The following is a 26,579-nucleotide window of genomic DNA, read 5'->3' on the forward strand; positions in this document are numbered from 1 at the left end:
AACTTAAATAATTTAAACTGCCAAAATCGCTGTAGTTTTCGTTTTTACCGCACGGCGAAAGCTGTAAAAACGAAAACCCCAAAAAATGGAATCAGATTTTTTTCCTATATTCCTATATTTTCCTATTTCTTTTTCAGTTTCCCAGTACTTTTTATGGCACTTTAAATGCTATCACTAGAAACTACAATTCCTCCCGCAAGAAATAAGCCCTCACATCACTCTACTGACGGAAAAAGAAAAAAGTTATGGCTCTTGGAAGGCGGGTAGTGAAAAACGAAAATATGGATCAGTCCTGAAAGGGTTAATTCATTTCTAATGAAAAAAATGTATGACCCCATGTGGGGTATTTCCGTACCCGGGAGAAATAGCTTTACAAAAATTGGTTGTTTATTTCTCCTTTATCCCTTGTGAAAATGAGAAAATTCAACATTTTAGTGGAAAAAAATTGTGATATTAATTTTCTCCGCCTAATTCCACTAAATTCTGCAAAAAACCTGTGTGGTCAAAATGCTAACTATACCCCTAGATAAATTCCTTGAGAGGTGTAGTTTCCAAAATGGGGTCACTTTTGGGGGGTTTCCCCTGTTTTGGTCTCTCCATGACGGTGCAAACGTGACATGGCACCGAAAACCAATCCAGCAAAATCCGTGCTCCAAAATCCAAATGGCGCTCCTTCCCTTCTGAGCCCTGCTGTGGGTCCAATCAGCAGTTTATTACCACATATGGGATATTGCTGTAATCAGGAGACATTGCTTTACAAATGTTGGGGTGATTTTCTTCATTATTCCTCGTAAATATTAAAAATTTCTATGTTTTTTCAGAAAAAAAGTAGATTTTAATTTTTACAGACTAATTCCAATATATTTAGCAAAAAATCTGTGGTCAAAATGCTAACTATACCCCTAGAAAAATTCCTTGATAGGTGTAGTTTCCAAAATGGGGTCACTTTTGGAGGGTTTCCCCTGTTTTGGTCTCTCCAGGACATTGCAAACGCGACATGGAACCGAAAACCAATCCAGCAAAATCCATGCTCCAAAATCCAAATGGCACTCCTTCCCTTCTGAGCCCTGCTGTGGGTCCAATCAGCAGTTTATTACCACATATGGGATATTGCTGTAATCAGGAGACATTGCTTTACAAATGTTGGGGTGATTTTCTTCATTATTCCTCGTAAATATTAAAAATTTCTATGTTTTTTCAGAAAAAAAGTAGATTTTAATTTTTACAGACTAATTCCAATATATTTAGCGAAAAACCTGTGTGGTCAAAATGCTAACTATACCCCTAGAAAAATTCCTTGATAGGTGTAGTTTCCAAAATGGGGTCACTTTTGGAGGGTTTCCCCTGTTTTGGTCCCTCCAGGGGGTTGCAAACGCGACATGGAACCGAAAACCAATCCAGCAAAATCCATGCTCCAAAATCCAAATGGCGCTCCTTCCCTTCTGAGCCTTGCTGTGGGTCCAATCAGCAGTTTATTACCACATATGGGATATTACCGTAATCGGGAGACATTGCTTTACATATGTTGGGGTGCATTTTCTTTATTATTTCTTGTAAATATTAAAAATTTTCATTTTTACAGACTAATTCTAATAAATTTAGCGAAAAACCTGTGCGGTCAAAATGCTAACTATACACCTAGATAAATTCCTTGAGGGGTGTAGTTTCCAAAATGGGGTAACTTTTGGGGTGTTTCCACTGTTTTGGCACCACAAGACCTCTTCAAACGTGACAAGGTGCCTAAAATATATTCTAAAAAAAAGGAGGCCCAAAATCCACTAAGTGCTCCTTTGCTTCTGAGGCCGGTGCTTCAGTCCATTATCGCACTAGGGCCACATGTGGGATATTTCTAAAAACTGCAGAATCTGGGCAATAAATATTGAGTTGAATTTCTCTGGTAAAATCTTCTGTGTTACAAAAAAAAAATGTATTAGAAATTAATTTCTGCAAAAAAAATTAAATTTGTAAATTTCACCTCTACTTTGCTTTAATTCCTGTGAAACGCCTAAAGGGTTAAAACACTTTGTCAATGCTGATTCGAATACCTTGAGGGGTGCAGTTTTCAAAATGGGGTGACTTATGGGGATTTTCTAATATATACGGCCCTCAAAGCCACCTCAGACTGAACTGGTCCCTGAAAAAATAGCCTTTTGAAATTTTCTTTAAAATAAGAGAAATTGCTGCTAAAGTTCTAAGCCTTGTAACGTCCTAGAAAAATAAAAGGACGTTCAAAAAACAATGCAAACATAAAGTAGACATATGGGAAATGTTAACTAGTAACTATTTTGTGTGGTATTACTATCTGTTTTACAAGCAGATACGTTTAAATTTAGAAAAATGCTAATTTTTGCTAAATTGTGGTGTTTTTCAGAAATAAATACTAAAATTATCGTCAAAATTTTTTCACTAACATAAAGTACAACATGTCACGAGAAAACAATCTCAGAATCGCTTGGATAGGTAAAAGCATTCCAACGTTATTACCACATAAAGTAACACATGTCAGATTTGAAAAAATCGGCTGGGTCCTGAAGGCCAAAACAGGCTGGGTCCTGAAGGGGTTCACCTGCAAGGTGAACCCCGTAAAAAAAAAAAAATTATAAACGCCAATATCTCTATTTTTTGGTCACCTAATCTCCCACAAAAAATTTAATAAAAAGTAATCAAACCTCCGATGTACACCAAAATGGTATTACTAAAAACTACAGCTTATCCCGCAAAAAATAAGCCCTTATACCACTTAATCGACGGAAAAATAAAAAAGTTATGGCTCTCGGAATTTGGCAACACAAAATAAATAAATGTTCTTATTTACACTTAGGTTTTTACTTGTAAAAGTAGCAAAATATAGAAAAAACTATATATATTTGGTATCGCCGTAATCGTATTGACCCACAGAATAAATTTAACATGTTGTTTTACTTGCAATGTAAATTCCGTAAAAATGGCGCGCAAAAAACCATAGAGGAATCGCTGTTTTTTTTCATTTTCTACCCCACAAATAATTTTTTTCCCGTTTCCTAGTACAATATATAGCACAATAAATGGTACTACGAAAAACTACAACTCGTCCCGCAAAAATCAAGCCCTCATAGGACTATATAGATGGAAAAATAAAGACGTTATGGCTTTTGGAAGGTGGGGAGGAAAAAACGAAAATGAAAATCTGAAAGAGGGCTGCGGCGGGAAGGGGTTAAATCGAGGTGGCACGTGACATAATTATGATAGATGAGGTGAGTGTGTGTCTATTCTGGGGTAAGGGAAATGTCTCGCATTAGCGAGCGCGCTCTCCTTATACACTTTTACATTGAGTATATATCCAGATTACAGCCCCAGCGTATATATACACGTCAGTCCACACAGCAGGCACTACAGGCTGCACTCCGACTTCTTTTATAGCTGCCTTCCTGAGCGGCAACCGCCTCGTCAGACTACAAGTCCCGGCAGTCTTCGGTGCTGGGAAGTGCCGCCCCTAGAAGGCAGCTCGCTGAGGAGGAGGGCGGTGGCGGGAGCTGTGCAGCTCGTCGGGACCTTACAGAGCAGGACCTCGTGAGGGGTAAGAAGAAAGTCCCAGCTCCCGGTCTTTAGGCCTGGGTTTCTCCTGTAATAGACTTGTGCGCCTGGTAGTCGCGTTAGTGTGGGCGGGGGATTGTGGCCCAGAGTTCCCTCCTCGCTCGTTCCCTGTCATGGGTTTGTGTCTTTGGCATGGCGGAGCTGTGGGCCTGTGCTGAATGGGTTTAGAGAGCCGGGGGGAGGTGGTGGTACTTGCCGGGGTGGTCCGCTCAGCGGTCCCGGTTACTATGTGGTGTCTTGTTTGTCTTGTGGTTTTTTTATATAATTTTTGTCAGATATTCTGGGCTTGTAAACGACGTTTCACACAATGAATGGAGCTGCTTGTTACAAAGAAGTTTCTGGGCCGGGCCGGGCTCCAGTGAAGTGATGTTCTATGACTGCTTTATGGCACCTAGCTGGCCTCAGGGCTGTGTATATGAGTAAAATATCACAAGTTGTTTTATACTTAAACCGTTTCACGAATAGTTTGTTAGTATTACGTGTAAGGCCGCGGTCACTTGTTGCGGTCGCTGCAATATTTCAGCCCCAGCGTTTACGTTTTACTTCCATCTGATTTTGCGCATCGGAATAACATGTAAAACTCACGTTCGTGCGGTCCCGCTATCATGGCTGCCCATAGAAGTTCTAGGAACTTTTTTTTTTTTTTTAAAGGATCTGTTCAATTCACTTTTGAGACCTACATTTGACGTATACGCTAGGAAAAGCTTCCTACATATGTGCCAAGTGCGTTCATAGCCTCCGCCGGGCGAATAGAGACTTTCTGACTGCTGTATATTGATGTACCCATTTTTTTTTAAATTTTTTTTGGGCAGTATAGAAAAGCGAAGTCCACTTTTCTATGCAGAAACATCCCGCTAAGTATACCAATAAGTGACGTATATGCCATCGCCTCCCGCCAGCGGTATACATCGTGCAATACGCCTAATTTATTTGTCTTATGGAAGGCTCAGACGTAATGCGGACAGAGCCTTAGGCTGAGTACACAGAGTTTTTTGATGCGGAAACCGTGCCAAAAAACTCGTCAAAAACGGGCCGAAAATGCCTCCCGTTGGTTTCAATGGGAGGCGGGGGTGGTTTTCACCCGCAAGCGGTAAAACCGCCTCGCGGGAGAAAGAAGCGACATGCCCTATCTTCGGGTGTTTCCGCCTCTGACCTCCCATTGACTTCAATGGGAGGCAGAGAAAGCGTATTTTGCGGCGTTTCATGCCTGCGGCGCTCAATGGCAGGGAGAGGAAAATCTGCCTCAAACTTCCAAACGGAATTTTGAGGCAGAAATTCCGCCTACAAAATACTCCGTGTGAACATAGCCTAATAAAGGCTGTGTTCACACTGCTGTCAGAGCCTCCATCGGCAGCCCCAGTGAATTTGACAGGAAGGATAGCGCTGAATGAAGAATTATTCTTTCTGTCCAAACCAAGATAACCCTGCGGACACCATTGTAAGTGAATGGAACCCGGCATACCGCTGATCGGGCTGAGCACTATGGCTTCCATTATTAACGGAGGGCACAACGCAAATGTGAACGTAGCCTAAGGCCTCATGCATACGACTGTATTATGGATCTGTGTTGTAGGCATTTGTGATGTGGCACCGATACTGTGTACCTCCGTGTGTGTCAGATTTAACGTGGCGGTACAGAGGGTTTTTTCCTCAAAGGTTCAGTGAGAAAAAAAATAGATCTGTGGTGTGATATAACGCATGCTGTTACACGAGCTACCATACGATGGCACGCAGTGCCTACAGGTCTGGCATAGATGTTCAGAGCAGATAATGATGTCATCGTGCGCATTCTGTTTTTGTTAGTAGCTTTATTGCCCCCCCCCCCCCGATTTTAACTGTATCCCATGTGAACTCCCCCAAACCAGGAATTCTACCATTGTGTTTTTGTTTTTACAGAGTTCACCAAGCAATATAAATAACACAACTTCATGGATATACCAAGTTTTTATAGTGTTTTTGGTTTTCTACTTTTGCACAATAAAAACATTTTAATTTTACAAAATAATGTGCAATGGGTTGTTGAAATTGTAAAGACCCACAACATTTCTATTTTTCTGTTGACAAAGCTTTGAGGGCCTGTTTTTTGAGGGAAGACTTGTATTTTTCATTAGTACTACTTCAGGGTACATACTAGTTTTCGATCGCTTTTTACTGTGTATTTTTTTGGGGGGTGGGAAAAACCAAAAGCAGGATTTTAACTTTTTTATATTTTTTTGGAAAGGTGTTCACCATGCGCAACAAATAATGGGTTCGTTTTTATAGTACGGGTGATATTACAGAAGCAGCGATACCATTGACAAATTTTTCAGATGAACTGCTTTTTTTTTCCCTTAAAGGGAATGTGTTGTGAGGTTTTTTGTTTTTTTAATTGAACAGTTAGTGTAAAAATGATTAAACAGTGTTCTAATTTTTTTACTTTTTTTCACTAGTCAGGAAATATTATGAATTAGATTCTAATTTATAATATTTCCCAGTGCTGGTCACTAGATGGAGCAATTCCCAAAATTGCAGCATTGCATGTGGTAAAGCAACCACATTGCTTTATGCTGCAAAATTTGGGAAAACTCACTCGCTCTAGTGAGCTCTCAGAATCCCCCCCTCCTTTATCCTGGCTAGTGCTGGGAGAAACGAGGGGATTGAATGGTCAAACCTCCTACACTGTGTGTCGCCATTTTTTGTGCTAACACAGTGTAGTAGGTTAACATACACTAGTAAACACACAGTAAAACACGAACATACATAGAAATAACTTACCTGCTCCAGTCGCCGCCGGTCCGTCCGCGCCGTCTGCTAGCGCCGCTCCAAGTGCACAAGTCCGGAAGCCGCGACCGGAAGTAGTAATCTTACTGTCCGGCCGCGACTTCCGGTCTACAGGAAAATGTCGCCGGACGGCGCGCAGTTTAACTTGGACTGTGTGGGAGCGGCGCATTCGCCGTTCCCACACAGACGGCGTACACCATAGTGGATGGAACGGGCCCCGTTCGCATTCACTATGGGACTGTAGCTGTCGTATTCCATGTCTGTATGTGTTGTTAATCGACGCTTACAGAAATGGAAAAAAAAATGGCAGCCCCCATAGGGAAGAAAAAGTGTAAAAATAAAAAAAGTAAAACGCAAACACACAAATATAAAAGTTTTTAATAAAACACTAAAACCAAACTGATGTTAATTTTTTTTTTTTCGTGACACTGTTCCTTTAAAGAGGCTCTGTCACCACATTATAAGTGGCCTATATTGTACATGATGTGATCAGCACTGTAATGTAGATTACAGCTGTGTTTTTTTTATTTAGAAAAACTCATTGTTGAAGGAGTTATGACCTATATTAGCTTTATGCTAATGAGTTTCTTAATGGATAACTGGGCGTGTTTTACTATATGGCCAAGTGGGCGTTGTACAGGGGAGTGTATGACGCTGACCAATCCGCGTCATACACTTCTCTCCATTCATTTACACAGCACATAGCGATATAGCTATATCGCTGTGTGCAGTCACATATACACACCAACGTTACTGCAGTGTCCTGACAATGAATATACATTACCTCCAGCCAGGACGTGATGTTTATTCAGAATTCTGACACTTCACTAACACAATCCTGAAACGACAGCACAGCAAGCGTAATCTCGTTTTAAATGACCGTTTACAACGTAATCTCGCGAGATTACGCTTGCTATGCTGTAGTGTCGGGATTGTATTAGCGAAGTGTCAGGATTCTGAATACACATCACATCCTGGCTGGAGGTAATGTATATTAATTGTCAGGACACTGCAGTAACGTTGGCGTGTATGTGGCTGCACATAGCGATATCACTGTGCTGTGTAAATGAATGGAGAGAAGTGTATGATTCTGATTAGTCATTGATTGGTCAGCGTCATACACTCCTCTTTACAACGCCCACTTGGCCAAAAAGTAAAACACGCCCAGTTATCCATTGAGAAACTCATTAGCATAAAGCTAATATAGGTCATAACTCCGTCAAAAATGATAGTTTTTCTAAATAAAAAAATACTGCTGTAATCTACATTACAGCGCCGATCACATCATGTACAAGACAGGCCACTTATAATGTGGGGACAGAGCCTCTAAGTTCAGCACTGGATGATCTAATCACTTGGATAATACACTGCACATTTCTGTATTGCAGTACATTATTGCCTGTCAGTGTAAAACTGACATGTAGCCTATTGGCTACGGTAGATTGCAGACCTGCGCCCCGTTGTTAGGCCCCCCAGCTTCCATAGCAACACATCCCGCTGCGAGGCAGGGACACCCAGCGTCATGCATAACTATGATGCTAGGAGCCCGGCTCCCTGAACTGTGTTGGGTCCGGGAAATGCGGCAGACATGCGGTCCGTATATCACGGATCCGAAAACGGTCGTGTGCATGGCGCCTTACACCCACTGGGGGATGATGCGGGCACAGCTCCTGAGCCTGCACCGTAATAGTACGGAGTGATGTGTTAAGTACCAGTACGACACGGTATGGGCATCCTTACTTATGCACGCACTGTGTATCTCCCCAAACAACTATTGTAGGTGGTAGTTCTACCCCATTTCTTGCTAGTTTTCTAAAGTGGCGAGAGGTGAGAACTCAAAATTTTTAGTGCAAATATGGTGTGCGCCAAGCTTTGTGACTTTTTACACTACAAATGTGCTGTGAAGCTGATATATTTCCCCCGTTGTCATGTATACAAGCAACATTTAATTCTGCGGTCTTCCAGCAAAATACAGAAGACACAATTCTGTGTTTAGCTTCAGCACAAGTATTCTTAGGTCTATATAAAATAGATCCTGAATACGCGGCTTATAATATCCTATGGGCCCCTGCCGTACTACAGGGACAGAGGGATTTTTGTCCCCCTCACAATCGGTTAGGAAAAAATATCTTTGCCTACTGTCGCATCTTGTCTCACACCATATCCCTTTAAACACGGCTGCAAAGAGGGACCACAATACAGGCTTTTATCGTGGACGGGATTTGCAGGCAGACTGCTGTAAAGTGCTGTGCACACTGTTTTGACCATACGTTTAGGGTGCAGTCACACGCGGCAGAGTTTGTTGCACATTTGTCTGACTGGAACTTGCATAAAACTATGCACTTGCTGCAGAAACAACCCCATTCAGATGAATAGAACTGATTTATCAGTCGCAGGAATTTCTGCAACAAAATCTTCCTTGTTTGACTGGACCCTTAGTTCAAATGCACATGCTGCGTGTTAGGCTTCGTTCACATCTGCGTCGGGGTTCCTTCAGGGGAACCCACAAACAGAAAGCATTGCTCTTCGTTTGCATTACCATTGATTTCAATGGTAATGCTTCCGTTCCACAAGGTTTCCGTTTTTTATTTTGGTGGAATCAATAGTGTAGTCGACTATGCTATTGCTATCGCATTAAAATGTAAAAACTACACCTAAAAATGCATCAAAATATGCATTCTTAGGTGCAGAATTACTTGCGTTTACCTGCGGTTTTGATGTGGACTTTCTGCACCAAATTACGCCATGTGTGCTTGTAGCCTTAGGGCCTGTTTACATCACCGTTGCCCTTCCGTCTAGGGGTTCTGTGAGGTTTCCGTCGGGTTGTGACAGGGTTCCGTTCTTGACTGAACCAATAGCACAGTCGACTGCGCTATTGATTCTGTCATAAAGACAGAAATCTGGGTCAGCGCTCCATTCCGACGTTTCATCAAAATTTTCCTTCGGGACGGAGCCCTGACTGACAAACGGAAACCAGGGGTTCTGTCGTTTTGACGGCATCAATGGCTTAGTCGACTACACTATTGATTCCGTTAAAACAACAGGACCCTTGCACAACTGAGACTAAAGGAAGCCATTGGCACTGGGTCCGTCACCACTGAAATCGATGGTGATGGAAACTGCAACTTCTGGTTTGTGTCAGTCAGGGCTCCGTTCCAATGGAAAGCTCCCTCGGAACGGAGCCTTGATGTAGATGTGAACGCAGCCTAAGGCCCCATGCACACGACCGCAAAAAAACCTCAGTTTTTGCGGACCGCAACTGCGGTCCGCAAAAACGGAGCCATTCACTTTCATTGAACACTGACACCTTTCCGTAGCACTACGGAAGGGTGTCAGTGCCGTGGAAATGTTTCAGGAATTATGGAACATGTCCGTTCTTTCGCATTTTGAGGGCCGTGCTCCCATACTTTGTATGGGAGCACGGCCCGAAAATGCGGCTGTCAGTCAGCGGCCGGCCGTGCCCGCAATCGCGGGCCGTGATTGCGGGCACGGTCGTGTACATGGGGCCTTTGTAAAGTAAACTCCCGATAAAGGTCTGTCATCTCGGCATGGACGTGTAGAGATCAGCCAAAACAGCTGCTGACCGGGAAGTCCACTCCACCAATGTTTATTGCTGACATTACACTGAAACAGGAGATGGTAACGAGAGGGGAATGGGAAACCTCCTTTACCACTCCTGTTAGAACACAGTGGCACAGAGTTGTACCCACGCCCCCCCCCCCCCCGGGATGCTGCATGTAATGATATTCACAGCATCAGTGTCGGGAGTGCGCACACACCTACAAGCAGTGATGTGAGAATATCACAGCGCCACTTACTGGATTTGTATAGAAGGGGGCTTAGTACCGCCCAATAAATCAAAAATCCAGGGAACGAGGAGCAGGACCATGCCATGAAAAAGTGGAAGAGTAGAGGTAAGACAACATGAAGGGGTATAACATGTTTATGTTTAATAGAAAATTTATTTTGGGGGAAATCACTTTTAAAAGTGAAGATGGGAATAACCCATTAACCGGTTAAGGACTAGGCTGTTTTACAGCTAAATGACCAGAGCAAATTTCACAATTTTGCTATGCGCTTCTTTAGATGACTAACTCTGCAGGTGAATAAAGTTCATCTTTGAATTTTACACTCTTTTTAAAGGACAGATAGGGCTTTGTTTTAGTGGCATTTGTCAGTATATATCTTTTTTTTTTTTTTCTCTAAAGTGGGCAAAATTGGAAAAAAATGCAAGAATTTAACAATTGCGTCGGTTTATGCTAGCATTTTTCACACACGGTATAGACCACGGCCAAAATTCATCTCCTTTCACGTTCTTCCACTTCTCCCGTGCATGGGGATACCAAATATGTGTGCCTTATTCGCTGTGCGGGCATGTGCCAGGGCTTGGCATAAAAGGAGGCTTTTCGGTCCAGGAATTTTGCATTTGATTTTATAGCCGTATACTGTTTTCTGGGGGGCCTAATGCTGCTGAAACATTAGAAACACCCCATAAATGACTTCATTCACACAATTAGACCCCACAAGGTTTCCTTCAAGGGGTTTATCATATTTTTAGCAAGTCCAGTTTTCTTCTGAAAGTTTCTTGAATAAGATGGAACAAAATAAAATCAGCACGTTTTTAGCAAATGCGTCAGTTTAGGCTAGTATTTTTCACACACGGTATAGTCCACGGACAAAATTCATCTCCTTTCACATTCTTCCACTTCTCCCGTGCATGGGGATACCAAATATGTGTGCCTTATTCACTGTGCGGGCATGTGCCAGGGCTTGGCATAAAAGGAGTCTTTTTGGTCCAGGAATTCTGCATTTGATTTTATAGCAGCATACTGTTTTCTGGGGGGCCTAATGCTGCTGAAACATTAGAAACACCCCATAAATGACTTCATTCACACAAGTAGACCCCACAAGGTTTCCTTCAAGGGGTTTATCATATTTTTAGACAGTCCAGTTTTCTTCTGAAAGTTTCTTGAATAAGATGGATCAAAATAAAATTAGCAATTTTTTAGCAAATGCGTCAGTTTATACCAGCATTTTTCACACACGGTATAGACCACGGTCAAAATTAATCTCCGTTCACATTCTGCCACTTCTCCCGTGCATGGGGATACCAAATATGTGGCCTTATTTATCACATAGAGATGTAGGAGGGCGGAGGATAGAAGAAGCTTATTTCACAAATCGCTTTTTTTCAAAGCTGGTTTTACAAAACTCAACAGAGTTTCTATAACACTTCCAAAATATCTGCTCTTGAAGCAGAAATCTCAAAATATTCATCTAGGGGTATAATGGGAATTTATTTTTTGGGGTTTTCTAAAATAAGAAATTGCAGGTTAATGCAAATGGAGCTCTCCAGCAGATGAACTTTAGAAAACATCAAACATGACATCCACCCCCCACCCATTCCCTCCCTCACCCTTGGAGTAAAATCAGGGGAAAAATAAAAACGTAATGTAGGGCAAATATATTTTCAACAAATTAACTAAAATCTAATAATTCAGAACAGTGTGTGGTATTTTTTAAAACATGGCTCAATGCACAGGCCTGGTTGTGAGGGACATGAGGGACAGAAATATCGGGAATCTTTGCGGTGCCCGTCTTTTCTGCAGACGCGGCACTTTTTCTGGGGGTTGCTTCTGGTTGCTGTTGGGGGAATCCGACTGATGAAGTGTCTTTCAGTCAGTCGCGTGACATCCTCAGACTGGGGGCATTCTCAGGTGTCCTGAACATCAAAAATGAGGCCTTCAATAATTTTCTCCTGGAAATCCAGGTATGTGTCTCTGCCTCTGTTTTTTTTATAGAGCACAAATGAGTTGTGGATGGCCACCTGTAACAAATAAATGGCCACCTTTTTGTACCAGGTTTTAGTTTTGCGTTTTACTAAATAGGGCTGTAAAACCTGGTCGCTTAAATCCACCCCCCCCATGTACTTGTTATATTCGGACATGCTCACTGGTTTGTGCTTGTCCGATGTTGCCCCCCTTTCCCTCACTGCCACTGTTCCTGCGGTATGAATCGTGCTTAGCACATACACATCTTTGCGATCCCTGAACTTGACCGCCAGCAATTCTTCAGATGCATAAGCACAGGAGTCCCCCTTTACCATGCGCTTCCCCACTAATTGCTGTGGAAAACCAATTCGGTTTTTGCGCATGGTACCACATGCCCCAGTCCTTGCAGCATGCAAATGCCTAAACAGGGGCACACTCGAATAAAAATGATCACAGTACAGGTGGTACCCTTTTGTGAAGCAGAGGCTGCATTATCTCCCACACAATCTTACTGCTGGTGGAAAGATCAGGGGGGCATCCAGGAACATTTATTGTGCGGTCCCGCCCTTCATAAATCCTGAAGGCGGTGGTATATCCTGACCCGCTTTCACACAATTTGTAGAGCTTAACGCCATATCTTGCCCTTTTGGAAGGTAGATATTGGCGAAAGCTAAGTCTGCCATGAAAGTTGAGGAGGGATTCGTCCACACTTACATTCTGCTCAGGGGTGTAGAGTTGCAGAAATAAATTATTCAGGGAATTTATTAGCGGTCTTATTTTGAACAACCGATCCCGGTTTGCATCGGTACTTGGGGGGGCCTGTGCGTTGTCATTGAAGTGGAGGAACCTCATTATTGTCTCATAACGAGACCTGGGCATTACTGCAGAATATACTGGGGTGGCTTGGGCGGGTCTTGTTGACCAGTAAGACCTAATGGAGGGCTTTTTGACAATACCCATATTTAGGGTGAGCCCCAAAAATTTTTTTAATTCCTGCAAATTGGTGGGCGTCCAATCTCTGGCATGGGTGGATGAAGGTTTCTGCCTTATATATTGCGTGGCATATAAATTTGTTTCGTGGACAATCTGATTTAGGATGTCGTCCGTTATAAATAAATGGAAGTAATCCATTTGGACAAAATTTGTATTGTCCACGGTTATGCCAGGAGTGGCCGTAAATCCGTGGATTCTAGGCCCAAAAGATGGGGCAGGTGCCCATACAAGAGCCTGGACTGGAGGGACCAGGCTGTCCCGTGCTACAGCGCTACTTGGCCCTGCGCTTTCATGTTCTGCAGTTTCGACTGCATCAGGGACAACGTCCCCTGAAGATGAACCTGAAGTGACGCTGTCATCGTCACTGCCCAAAACAGGTTCCATCTCGGACGCCATCTCTGATGCGGTCTCCGACTCAGACCACAGCATGGCGTATGCCTCCTCGGCGCTAAACAACTTCCTCGCCATAACGTAACTAACACTAACACTAACTAAACAAATTTTTTTTTTTTTTTATAAAACACACAAACTAACTGCTATATATATCTACACTACCGCTAACAAAAAAATAAACCGCTATTGCTATATATATTATATATATGTGGATATATATATAATTATATACTCCCTACCTGCCTATTCTAATAGAATAAAAGAAAGAAAGGTAGATAGATAGATTTCTATCTATCTATACAATCTATCTATCCATCTATCTTTTTTTCTATCTATACAGAGAATGTTTTAGAGTGTAACTGTATTTTTTGTGTAACTGTAATCTTCTGGCAGCAATTCTCCCGAGTCTCTTCTTCTCCTCAAACTGAAACAATGTTTGAGGAGAAGAAAAGAGGCAGGAGATTTACTGCCAGAAAAGTCAAAATAAAACAAATGTGGTCGCTGTGATAGGTTTTCACAGCGACCACATGATCAGGGACCATCAGATTGGTCCCTGATACTCTGCCCAGTGCCCAGAGCTGTTGGTAACAGCGTGGGCACAGGGCTGTGTGCACGCGATCGCGTGCACACTGTTTTATAAGCAGGAATGCATGTGATCGCTGTGATTGGTTGTCACAGCGACCACATGTTCAGGGACCATCAGATTGGTCCCTGATACTCTGCCCAGTGCCCAGAGCTGTTGGTAACAGCGAGGGCACAGGGCTGTGTGCACGCGATCGCGCGTGCACAGTCTCTGAAGTGCGGCCGTATATATACTATACGCCGGACTTTAGAGACCCTGACCGCTGGCCGTATATTTACGGCCAGCGGTCGGGAACCTGTTAGGCCTCATGCACACGACCGTGTTTTTGCGTCCGCAATTCAACCGCAAATCCACGGGTTAATTGCGGACCCATTCATTTCTATGTGGCCATACCCACTATCCGTGTTTTCACGGCTCTCCGCATGTCCGCACATCCGTGCCGCAGAAACTCCGGACATGTCCTATTATGGGCCGCAAATGCGGTGCGGACATGCCAATAGAAGTCAATGGGCCCGTGGAAATTGCGGATACACCTCCGTATGTCATCCGCAGTTTGCGGAAGTGTTGCTAGGCGACGAGCGGGAATGAGTTCTGTCGTCATCCTGTTTTACCTAGGCTTTTTTTTTTTCATCCGCATTTTGCGGATTACATACGGATGAACTGCGGATTACATACGGATGAACTGCGGATGACATTCCACGGAACACGGTCCTGGAATTTGCGGACCAGAAAAACACCACGGTCGTGTGCATGAGGCCTTAAAGAAAACCTTTCACCTGCCCATACATGGGCAGCATGTAATGGCAAGGTGGCACAAACCCTGAGGCACTTTCACTTTAATATTTTTCTACCCTCCTCCTTTATTTAGATATCGGTGCCGTTCTATTTGGCGCCCGACATTGAAATAACCTCCTGAACTGTCAATGGGGTGTGTAATGGCAAGGGGCGTGTAACATGGCTGTGACAGTCCAATCAGTTACGCGCAGTGTCACAGCGCACGCTCTTACTCTTCAGCTCTCAGCAGACAAGGATAAGAGAGAGATCACAGTCTTGTACTTGTCTGCCGAACTGGCAACGAGGTGTGTAATGGCAAGAAGGCTTGTCACTGGTACGGACAGTGCAAGAGCTGGAGAGAATAGCGCGCATGCACGCACTCCTCTCTCCAGCTCTTGCACTATCCGTAGCAGTGACATGACCCCTTGCCAGTTCGGCAGACAAGTACATGACCGTGTGCTCTCTCGCGAGAGATCAGTCTTGTCCTTGTCTGGCGAGAGTTCAAGAGTGGGAGCGTGCACGTGTATGCGAACCAATCTGTAGAAAGGTTCTCTTTAAAGAAACCGTTCACCTGCCCATACATGGGCAGCATGTAATAGGCCGGGCTTCACAAACACTCTCACTTGAAATAATTTTTCTAACTTCCTCCGTTATTTACATTTCGTTGCCATTATGTTTGGCGTCCGATATGTATATAAGCCCCTGAACGGTCAATGGGGCGTTTCTATCTAAATGGCAAAGGGGCGTGATGTTTTCGCTCTGACACTGTCCAATCCGCTACGGACAGTGTCAGGTCGGCATGCGCTGTGTTCCCTCCCGCGAGAACACAGACAGGTGGTTCTGCAGAGAGCGCTCTACCAGCCTGTGTGTGTTTTCGTGGGAAGGAACACCGTGCAAGCCGCCCTAACACTGTCTGTAGCTGATTGGACAGTGTCAGAGCGAAGAGATCACGCCCCCTTGCTATTTAGTTAGATAGAAACGCCCCATTGACAGTCCAGGGGCTTATTTACATATCAGGCGCCAAATATAACGGCACCGATATCTAAATAACGGAGGCGGATAGGAAACATTTTTTTAAAGTGAGACAGTTTGTGAAGCCCTGCCCATTACATGCTGCACAAGTATGGGCAAGTGAAAGGTTCTCGCTCATGCTCACTTCAGTTATTTTCTTCATGGGTGTTATCTGTTTTGCACCACTGACCCATTAATTTCTATGGGGCCATGCACACTGCCGTTGTTTTGACAGGTCGGTTCCGTCAAAAGTAGTGCATGTCCGTCTTTCAGAAATCGTGGGGCCCAATGAAGTCTATTGGACCATCAAAAAAACGAACGACACACAGAAGGCATCCGTGTGCTGTCTGTTTTTCACGGATCTGTTGCTAAGCTACGGCAGGGCGTGCCAAGGTTCCCTGCATTCAACACACGATGGAATTTAACGGACGGTTTAAAACGGAAGATAAACGGAAGCACAGCATCCGTTTAAAACTGAACGGACACGGAGTGACAACGGAAACCACACTGCTGTCACAACAGACACACAGATCCATTTTAAACGGACGTGAATACGGTGAAGGATGTGTGCATGAGGCGCGATAGAGCGGTTACAGGAGAAATTTGCAGTGCAGTCAATTTCTGACATTTTGGGGGCTCTTCTGAAAAAGGGAGAAAAAGTTAAAAAAAAACAAACATTTATACAAATCTATATAATTAGGAAAACTTAAAAATAAAAAAAATTCCCTTCTAATTTAATGATAACATTTCTGGCTTTTTTTAAAGGGAATGTGTCGCTAGAATTGTATTTTTTTTCTTAAACAATCATTATTTGAGTGATTACACATTGTTTTAATTAACATTTTTCACAAGTCAGGAAATATTATAAATTAGATTCTGAGGGTATGTGCACACACACTAATTACGTCCGTAATTGCCGGACGTATTTCGGCCGCAAGTACCGGACCGAACACAGTGCAGGGAGCCGGGCTCCTAGCATCATACTTATGTACGATGCTAGGAGTCCCTGCCTCGCTGCAGGACAACTGTCCCGTACTGTAATCATGTTTTCAGCATGGGACAGTTGTCCTGCAGCGAGGCAGGTACTCCTAGCATCGTACATAAGTATGATGCTAGGAGCCCGGCTCCCTGCACTGTGTTCGGTCCGGTACTTGCGGCCGAAATACGTCCGTCAATTACGGACGTAATTAGTGTGTGTGCACATACCCTGATTTATAACATTTCCATGTGCTGGTCACTAGAGGGAGCAGTTCCCAAAATTGCAGCATGGTCAATGTGGTAAAGCAACCTCATTGCTTTATGCTGCAAATTTGGGGTATCAAGCAGACAAAGAATGGACAGAGGCAGCACTTCCAAAAAGAGCAAGAGCTATTTATTCACCCATAGCATGGGTGAATAAATAGCTCTTGCTCTTTTTGGAAGTGCTGCCTCTGTCCATTCTTTGTCTGCTTGATATCCAGGACTGTGGACCAGGTCTCATTGAGCCGTGCACCCACTTGCAGTCCAGTGCTGTGGAATCTTTTAGTTTTGTGCAAATTTGGGGTATACACACTTGCTCTAGTGAGCTCACACAATCCCCCCTCCCTTATTCTGGCTAGTGCCAGGAGAAGGAGGGGGTTGAATCTTCAAACCTCCTACACTGTGTGCCGCCATTTTCTGAGCGACTGCACAGTGTAGGAGGATTAGATACAGTATAACACAAACATAATACACACCACATACACAAACATAACTTACATGCTCCTGCCGCCTCAGCTCCTATTCCTTGCGTCTTCGCTTCCTTGAACATATGGCCGGAAGCCGCGGCCGGAAGTAGTCACCTGACTGTCCGGTAGCAGCTTCCGTTCCACATGAAAATGCCGCCGGATTTCGCTCTGCTATCTAGCTTCGTCTTGGTCTGTAGGAGTGGTGCATGCGCCGTTCCCACACAAACGGCGTACGCTGCAGTGAATAGAACGGCTCCCGTTTGCATTCTCTATGGGGATGTATGTGCCGTATTCCATCTCTGTATGTGTCGTTAATCGACACATACAGAGATGAAAAAAAAATGGCAGCCCCCACAGAGGTAAAAATAAAAAAAAAAAGTAAAGTAGAACACAAGAACACAAATTTTTTTTTTTTTTTTTTTTATCATACTAAAAGCAATATTGAAAAAAAAATATATAAAATTAATGACACCTTCCCTTTAAGTAAGGGAGATGACTGTATGCTCTCTACAGGCAGTAGTGCAGTCTGGGACTTCCTTCAGTTAAAGAGGCTCTGTCACCAGATTTTGCAACCCCTATCTGCTATTGGAGCAGATAGGCGCTGCAATGTAGATTACAGTAACGTTTTTATTTTTAAAAAACGAGCATTTTTGGCCAAGTTATGACCATTTTCGTATTTATGCAAATGAGGCTTGCAAAAGTACAACTGGGCGTGTTGAAAAGTAAAAGTACAACTGGGCGTGTATTATGTGCGTACATCGGGGCGTGTTTACTACTTTTACTAGCTGGGCGTTGTGTATAGAAGTGTCATCCACTTCTCTTCACAACGCCCAGCTTCTGGCAGTGCAGCACTGTGACGTCACTCACAGGTCCTGCATCGTGTCGGCACCAGAGGCTACAGATGATTCTGCAGCAGCATCGGCGTTTGCAGGTAAGTCGATGTAGCTACTTACCTGCAAACGCTGATGCTGCTGCAGAATCAAGTGTAGCCTCTGGTGCCGACACGATGCAGGACCTGTGAGTGACGTCACAGTGCTGCACTGCCAGAAGCTGGGCGTTGTGAAGAGAAGTGGATGACACTTCTATACACAACGCCCAGCTAGTAAAAGTAGTAAACACGCCCCGATGTACGCACATAATACACGCCCAGTTGTACTTTTACTTTTCAACACGCCCAGTTGTACTTTTGCAAGCCTCCTTTGCATAAATACGAAAATGGTCATAACTTGGCCAAAAATGCTCGTTTTTAAAAAATAAAAACGTTACTGTAATCTACATTGCAGCGCCTATCTGCTGCAATAGCAGATAGGGGCTGCAAAATCTGGTGACAGAGCCTCTTTAAGCTGGGAGAGACCATTGTGTGCGAGTGGGGAGGGGATGACTGAGGGTGCAGCATGTAAACACAGGGGAGATCTCTGCTGCTACTTCACACTGGATGTAGTGATATTAGCGGCAATGTAAGATTCTCCTGTGTATTGTGGAGGAGGCTACAAGAAGCAGTTCTGTGTGCATGTAATGAGACTCCCATTAACCGGTTCAGGACCGGGCTATTTTGAGCCTTCACGACCATCCATACACTGTTTAGCTATTTTTATCACGCGTCAAACGGCTATAACTTTTTTATTAGTTGGGCTAGCCACGTGATTTTTGCTAAATTTTTTTCGTAGACTGTGCAGGCTTCTTGTTTCATATTTTTTTTTTTTATACATATCCTTTTTGCTATTTTTAGAATTTTCAGGCTTAATGTTTGAAAATAATTGCAAAAAAAGCTGTTTTACTAATTTTTTTTTTTAGCTAATATTATAGCTTTACCCAAACAGACCTTTTATTTGTCATTGTCTTCTGTAAATTTTGATATAATACGTATCTATTTTAGTGGAATTGGGTCAGGGCTAGCATTACAACAATGATTGTCATGGGTAACTTTTTTTTTGGGTGGGTATTTTATGTGTATTTAGTTTTTTTGCACTTCATCTTTTATCTTTTTTATAATTATGGTCTGTCTCTCAAAGGTCAGAAGGGCCCTTATGGGGACTTTATTCTATTTTTTTTATATTTTTTTTTTTTTTTCTCTCTTACACCTTGTTTTTCCACTGTTAGACTCAGCAGGAGCCTCTCACTAATGGCATGCCGGCTGCCTCTATTCTATGCATAGCGCTCATTGAGCACTGTGTACAAGTGATCAGAGAAGATAGAAGCAGTGAAAGCTTCTTTTATGTTCACTTCAGGGTACCTGGGAGTCACTGACTGCCGGGCACCGTTAGCTCGGGCAGCCAGCTAAAACCCACGCCGAAGATATACTATGGCGTGGGTTTTAAGGGCCTCGACCGCCAGCCGTATATATACACTTGGCGGTTTGCGAACCTGTTATCTCGTTACGCTACGTGGGAACCCGGCCTTAGACGCTGCGGAATTTCCGCAACTGAATTGTGTGCAGAAATGCTGCAGCATTTACAGTAGCAGCAAAGTCAATGAGATCTCGAAAACCTCATGCCCACGGTGCGGATAAAAAACAAAGCACAAATGTAAGTAAATTGACCTGCAGTGCGGAATTAAATTCCGCAGCATGTCAATTTATTCTGCGTCTTTGTTTTTCTGTTGTGTATTTTCACGATTGAATTCAATGGGGATGCAAAACTCGCAACAAAGCCAAGTGTTGCGACTTTTGCGGCCGATCTGCAGTGATTACGCCACAAAAATCGCAACTCTGAAAAAATATCATATTTACCCAGAACGCTCTCCTCCTTCCTGCAGTCCGGCCTCCTGGGATGACGTTTCATCCCATGTGACTGCTGCATCCAATCACAGGCTGCAACATCACATGGCCCGCAATGTCATCGTAGGAGGATGGACTAAGCGCAGAGAAGACCGAGGGGGTAAGTATGAGCGCTTTCTTCCGCAGAGGAAATTCAGTTCGGAAAAACCGCACCATAATGTGGTGGAATGTACTGCGTATCCGACACGTGGGAACCCAACCTAAAAGCAGCGGTCTCTTCTAGCTGATAAACCGTTAACAAGCAGCTGTAATTGCCTCTAGCAGATTAACCTTCTAGGGTATGTTCACACGCAGAGTCGAAGACATCTCAAAATACGGAGCTGTTTTAAAGAGAAAACCGCTCCTGATTTTCAGACCTTTTTTGTGCCACTAGCGATTTCTGCGCGTTATTTACGGCCGTTTGTGGAGCTTTTTTCAATAGTCTATGGAAAACTGCTCCAAAAAACGTCCCAAGAAGTGTCCTGCACTTTTTCGCGCCCATTTTTTTTACTCGTAATAAAACGCTTCGTCGGAACAGAACGCCGTTTTCCCATTGAAATCAATGGGCAGATGTTTGGAGGCGTTCTGTTTCCGATTTTTCGGCCCGAAAAACATCTGAAAATAGGCCGTGTAAACATACCCTGACAAGCGGCTATAGCCCCCTCCCTTCACTGGGCTGCATAATACACATGAAAATCTTATTACATGGCTGACAAAATAATAATACTCTGTATGAAGTAAAAGTTCAGGCTTCTGGCTGGTGGTGAAGAAATTTTTCGCCCAATTTGCATTTTGCAGAATTGCCGCTTGAGGCTTTGGGGAATTATTTTACCAGATTTGAGATCTGCCGTTGGTGAATTTATTAGAAAAACAGGATAATCTATTCTCCAATTGAGTTGAAATGACCAGTAAATCGACAAAAACAGCGAAGCTGGTGAATGGTTTCATTTACCCCTAATCCTGACCAGATCTGTGCTCAAGGCTCCACTTTGCCATTCAAATACTATATAGAATCAGCATTCCCGTGCCCTCTCACAGTTGGTACCTCCCAGAGAAGAAGAGAATCTCACCAGAGTTTAACCTTACTCTACTGAAATAAGAGTAAAATATGGGTCCAGTCAGCCTATGTTCACATGTAGCGTAACTGCTGCGGAGTTTCCATCTGGATTTTTAGGTTAACAAATCTAATCCAGACGAAAAAATGTTGGCAGAAATTGACCTGCAGTAAGGGATTTTTAATGCTATGCAATGGTTCCAGATTTTACCCATTTTTTATTTATTTTTTGCAGCCTTCTCACAGCAAAAATCACAGGGATGTGTCCAGTAGCGACGCGTTCCGGCTCCCATTGGCTGGTCTCTGTTGAGCTGGCCCCCTGTCTCATACCATGTGACCGCTTCAGCCAATCAAAGTCTACAGTGACAAATCCGGCTGAAAATCTACACCAAATCAATCCCTGCGGAAACTGGGTTGGGTTTGCTGCAAAGCGTTTTTGCAGCAAATCCGTCCTATGTGAACTTACTTTTAGGTCAGATTCACATGAACGAGTGCAAACGCGGGCTTGAAAAACCGCAGTTTTTCACGTCTGAGTTTCACCCGTACGGGTCCCTTTTTCACGGATCCATATAGACTTGAGTCTATCGAGGGATCTGTGAAAACAGAACAAAATAGGACATGTTCTATCTTTCAACGGACCCTTTACACGGTCTGTTGAAACAACGGCCGTGTAAACTGCCCCATTGAAATACATGTGTCCGTGTGATGGCCGTTGTTTTAACGGCTGTCACATGGACGTATACTATGGCCTGAATTCTTCCTCAGGGTAGGGCCACACGGAGCGGCCCTACCCTAACACGTTCGCAACGCGGCTAACAACCGTGTTGGTACCATCTTCGGTGCAGCTGTCAAACAGCCTGTTAGTGGCCGTATGTTAACGTGGGTAAACCATCCTTTTATCTGCAAAATCGTGTGCCCATGAATTAATACACCCTTTATGGCCACATGATTTTGCAAATTACAACAACTTACCCCCTATTCATTCTCTATGGCAGTGCCGGAAAAAGCCGAACACTGCACTCTGGTATCTCCAGCGCTCCCATAGAGAATGAATGGAGTGGCCGTGCGCATGCGCATGTAATCGGAATACCCCTTAACGAGGTATTTGACAGCCGCTCCTACATAGTTCCAGCGCGGTTGTTGGCCGCGTTGTGACCGTCTCAGGGCCGCTCCGTGTGGCCGTACGCTTATACGGAGGGTAATCTGCTCTTCTGCTAATGATATATATTTGATAGAGGTTTTTATAATATAATCTACATTTGATTTTTTTTTTTGTCTAAGTACCAGTAGGTTTCTCTTTAAAATACATGTAAGATCCCCCCCCCCCCCCCGCCTTGGGGTATGACACAGGGTTTCTCCTGTGGTTCATACTCATTAATTCTTGGCTTCTTCCTCTTGTCTTCGGTCCTTCCTTCTCTTTTCGTTTTCTTTCTTCTATTTTCTCTTTTTCTTTTCCTCTCTGATGCCCGGGAAGATGTCACACGCTCTACACAGTGTGTCTGGGTCTAACTTTAAGATGTGACAATCCTGGGTCTCGCACATATGTTATGTGTATTTATCCGATTTATTGTATGAGTAAACATACTAATGTCTTTCCTATGTGTACCGCTGATAGTAATGCTGTGTATGTTTTCAGAGCTGTGTCTTCTGCTTGTTTTCTTGTGTAACTGTTAAATCTTCAATAAAAATCTAGTTTACGAAAAAAATAAAATAAATGTAAGATGACCGCTGCATATTAAGTTTAGTTTTAGGAACACCTCACGTGATTGACAAAGAAATGCGCAAGAAGGTGAAAAAAGCAAACAATTTTGTATTCAAGGGGTTGTCCAGTCTCAAAAAAATTGACTGCCTAGCCTCCGGATAAGGAGTACGAGCAAATGAAGGGTAGGCAGGCACCTTCAAAACAGCTGATCGGTGGGGGTGCCGGGAGTCGCACCCCAACCGATCAGATATTGATGGCCTTTCCTGGGAGTAGGCCATCAATGTTTTGGGACTGGAAACCCCCTTTAGGTACTTTTGCCATTGAAACTATGTATGTTTATGATTATTACTTTGTGTTGTATTTTTGTTGGTTGTTTGATATGTATATTCTTCATTCAATAAATACCATTTGAAACTGATCCAGCATGTATGGAAAACTGCTAAAATATCTGTTTATAAATGAGTAATTCCTGGCATGATATAGCATTCGTTTTGTGTTTTTTTTTTATTTGTTTTTTTACGCTTTTCTTGAATATTAGAAGAACTTTTCAATAATGCTTGTTAAAAAAATAAATAAAGACCTTTCTCCCTACAAGCATTGTGCACCATCTCTCAAGTCTGTACATGGTCCATCTATCTGTGCAATGTATGGGATACCTGTATTTTGTTAAGGCTTTGTTGCAACAATCCTCTCTATACAATGCACAGACCATGAAGTGACGAGCCCATGTATGTTTACATGCAGCTGTTCTTAGAGGGTGTTTTTAACAAACAAACATTGTATTGAAGAATAAGCCCGTGGTTTTCGGGTCGGCTGGCTGCGGTCGAGTGCATGAGGCCTTCTTCAATACAATGTTTTGTTTGTTAAAAATTTGGCCATTATTTTCTATGAGCCTGTACCATGCATGGACCTTGAACCATGGTCGTGTGCATGGGCTCATAGAAATGGGGCCGCAATTCTACCGTGGATTTTCGTGGGAATTGTGGCCGCAAAAGCATGTTCGTGTGCATGGGGCCTAAGAGGGCATTTTATTTTTTTATTCTCAAACATCACGAAAATGTGCTAAAAAAACAACTAGACAAGTGCAATTTTTGTTTCTGTGCACAGGGAGAAAGCGATCAATCAGGGGCGGGTGGGCTGAGGGACCCCGTGACTCATGATTACAGCAAACTCCAAGATCGCAGCATGCTGCAACGGGTATACTGAAAGGTTGAAAATGTGCTGTGGCTTATCCAAACGCCTGACACAAGGCTGTCACTTCAGTATGCTATCCTCCGGGAATGCAGCATTGTAATAAATGGGTTAAAAATGGCTGGGAAAAAATGCATGGTGTGCCACCAGAGCCGTAAAAATAACAGCCACATACAACGCGTTGTATGTAGAAAACATAATATTCTATACCAGTAAATATAAGGGCTGCTGTGCTCCTAAAACCAAAAAACAGAACCTGTACTAAATCCTTTGCATGAATCCAGGCGAAGGCTTCGTTTAGACGTCCGTAACGTGGCTGTGTTATAGCGTCTGCATTACTGATGTCTGAATAAGGCCTAAAGGGAAATGCATTCTTTCACTGGCGCCCTATATGGATTTAGGGATGCTATTACTCATAAGCTTCGTTTTTATAGGGTTCATATTAAGAGGTCTGTCATCCCTGGTTACAGTGAAGGAAATAAGTATTTGATCCCTTGCTGATTTTGTAAGTTTGCCCACTGTCAAAGTCATGAACAGTCTGGTAAAATTAACCTAGCCTAAAAATTCTAGTGAGAGAGATTATATAAAAAAAAAAACAGAAAATCACTGTCAAAATTCTATATATTTATTTGCATTGTGCACAGAGAAATAAGTATTTGATCCCTTTGGCAAACAAGACTTAATACTTGGTGGCAAAACCCTTGTTGGCAAGCACAGCAGTCAGACGTTTTTTGTAGTTGATGATGAGGTTTGCACACATGTTAGATGGAATTTTGGCCCACTCCTCTTTGCAGATCATCTGTAAATCATTAAGATTTTGAGGCTGTCGCTTGGCAACTCGGATCTTCAGCTCCCTCCATAAGTTTTCGATGGGATTAAGGTCTGGAGACTGGCTAGGCCACTCCATGACCTTAATGTGCTTCTTTTTGAGCCACTCCTTTGTTGCCTTGGCTGTATGTTTCGGGTCATTGTCGTGCTGGAAGACCCAGCCACGAGCCATTTTTAATGTCCTGGTGGAGGGAAGGAGGTTGTCACTCAGGATTTGATGGTACATGGCTCCATCCACTCTCCCATTCATGCGGTGAAGTAGTCCTGTGCCCTTAGCAGAGAAACACCCCCAAAACATAATGTTTCCACCTCCATGCTTGACAGTGGGGACGGTGTTCTTTGGGTCATAGGCAGCATTTCTCTTCCTCCAAACACGGCGAGTTGAGTTAATGCCAAAGAGCTCAATTTTAGTCTCATCTGACCACAGCACCTTCTCCCAATCACTCTCAGAATCATCCAGATGTTCATTTGCAAACTTCAGACGGGCCTGTACATGTGTCTTCTTGAGCATGGGGACCTTGCGGGCACTGCAGGATTTTAATCCATTACGCTGTAATGTGTTACCAATGGTTTTCTTGGTGACTGTGGTCCCAGCTGCCTTGAGATAATTAACAAGTTCCCCTCGTGTAGTTTTCGGCTGAGCTCTCACCTTCCTCAGGATCAAGGATACCCCACGAGGTGAGATTTTGCATGGAGCCCCAGATCGATGTCAATTGACAGTCATTTTGTATGTCTTCCATGTTCTTACTATTGCACCAACAGTTGTCTCCTCACCCAGCGTCTTACTTATGGGTTTGTAGCCCATTCCAGCCTTGTGCAGGTCTATGATCTTGTCCCTGACATCCTTATAAAGCTCTTTGGTCTTGCCCATGTTGTAGAGGTTAGAGTCAGACTGATTAATTGAGTCTGTGGACAGGAGTCTTTTATACAGGTGACCATGTAAGACAGCTGTCTTTAATGCAGGCACCAAGTTGATTTGGAGCGTGTAACTGGTCTGGAGGAGGCTGAACTCTTAATGGTTGGTAGGGGATCAAATACTTATTTCTCTGTGCACAATGCAAATAAATATATATAATTTTGACAATGTGATTTTCTGTGTTTTTGTTTTTTTTTTTAATATCGATCTCTCACTGGTAAAATTAACCTAGCCTAAAAATTCTAGACTGTTCATGATTTTGACAGTGGGCAAACTTACAAAATCAGCAAGGGATCAAATACATATTTCCTTCACTGTATATAATGTGACATCTTATGTATTCTATACCGCTGAGATAAATGGAGTTATACGCTAGGTTGATAGTTTAGCCTTGCTTACGTGTGCTTTATTTTTCATTCAGGTTTCAGTTGTGTAAGCGTTCAACATGGATGACAAGCTTTGGGAACACATTGGCTGTAGCTTTGTACAACATTATTATCGTCTGTTTGACAGTGATAGAACGCTATTAAAAGCAATATATGTAAGTATCTATGACAAACTTAAGATGG

The 26,579-nt window shown here is 43.2% G+C and overlaps 1 protein-coding gene across 1 annotated transcript in view; it reads left to right on the forward strand.

The window, feature by feature from the left end:
• Window positions 1-3,264: 3,264 nt before the first annotated feature.
• The window catches only part of NUTF2 (nuclear transport factor 2), a 63,015-nt gene continuing 39,700 nt past the window's right edge, over window positions 3,265-26,579 (forward strand). The window contains exons 1-2 of the mRNA XM_075836914.1: window positions 3,265-3,556; window positions 26,432-26,551. Coding sequence (XP_075693029.1) covers window positions 26,456-26,551 — 96 coding nt within the window. The 5' untranslated portion in view covers window positions 3,265-3,556; window positions 26,432-26,455. The remainder of the gene's footprint in view (window positions 3,557-26,431; window positions 26,552-26,579) is intronic.

This window comes from Rhinoderma darwinii, chromosome 9, assembly GCF_050947455.1.
Source record: "Rhinoderma darwinii isolate aRhiDar2 chromosome 9, aRhiDar2.hap1, whole genome shotgun sequence".
Classification (NCBI taxonomy): Eukaryota; Metazoa; Chordata; class Amphibia; order Anura; family Rhinodermatidae; genus Rhinoderma; species Rhinoderma darwinii.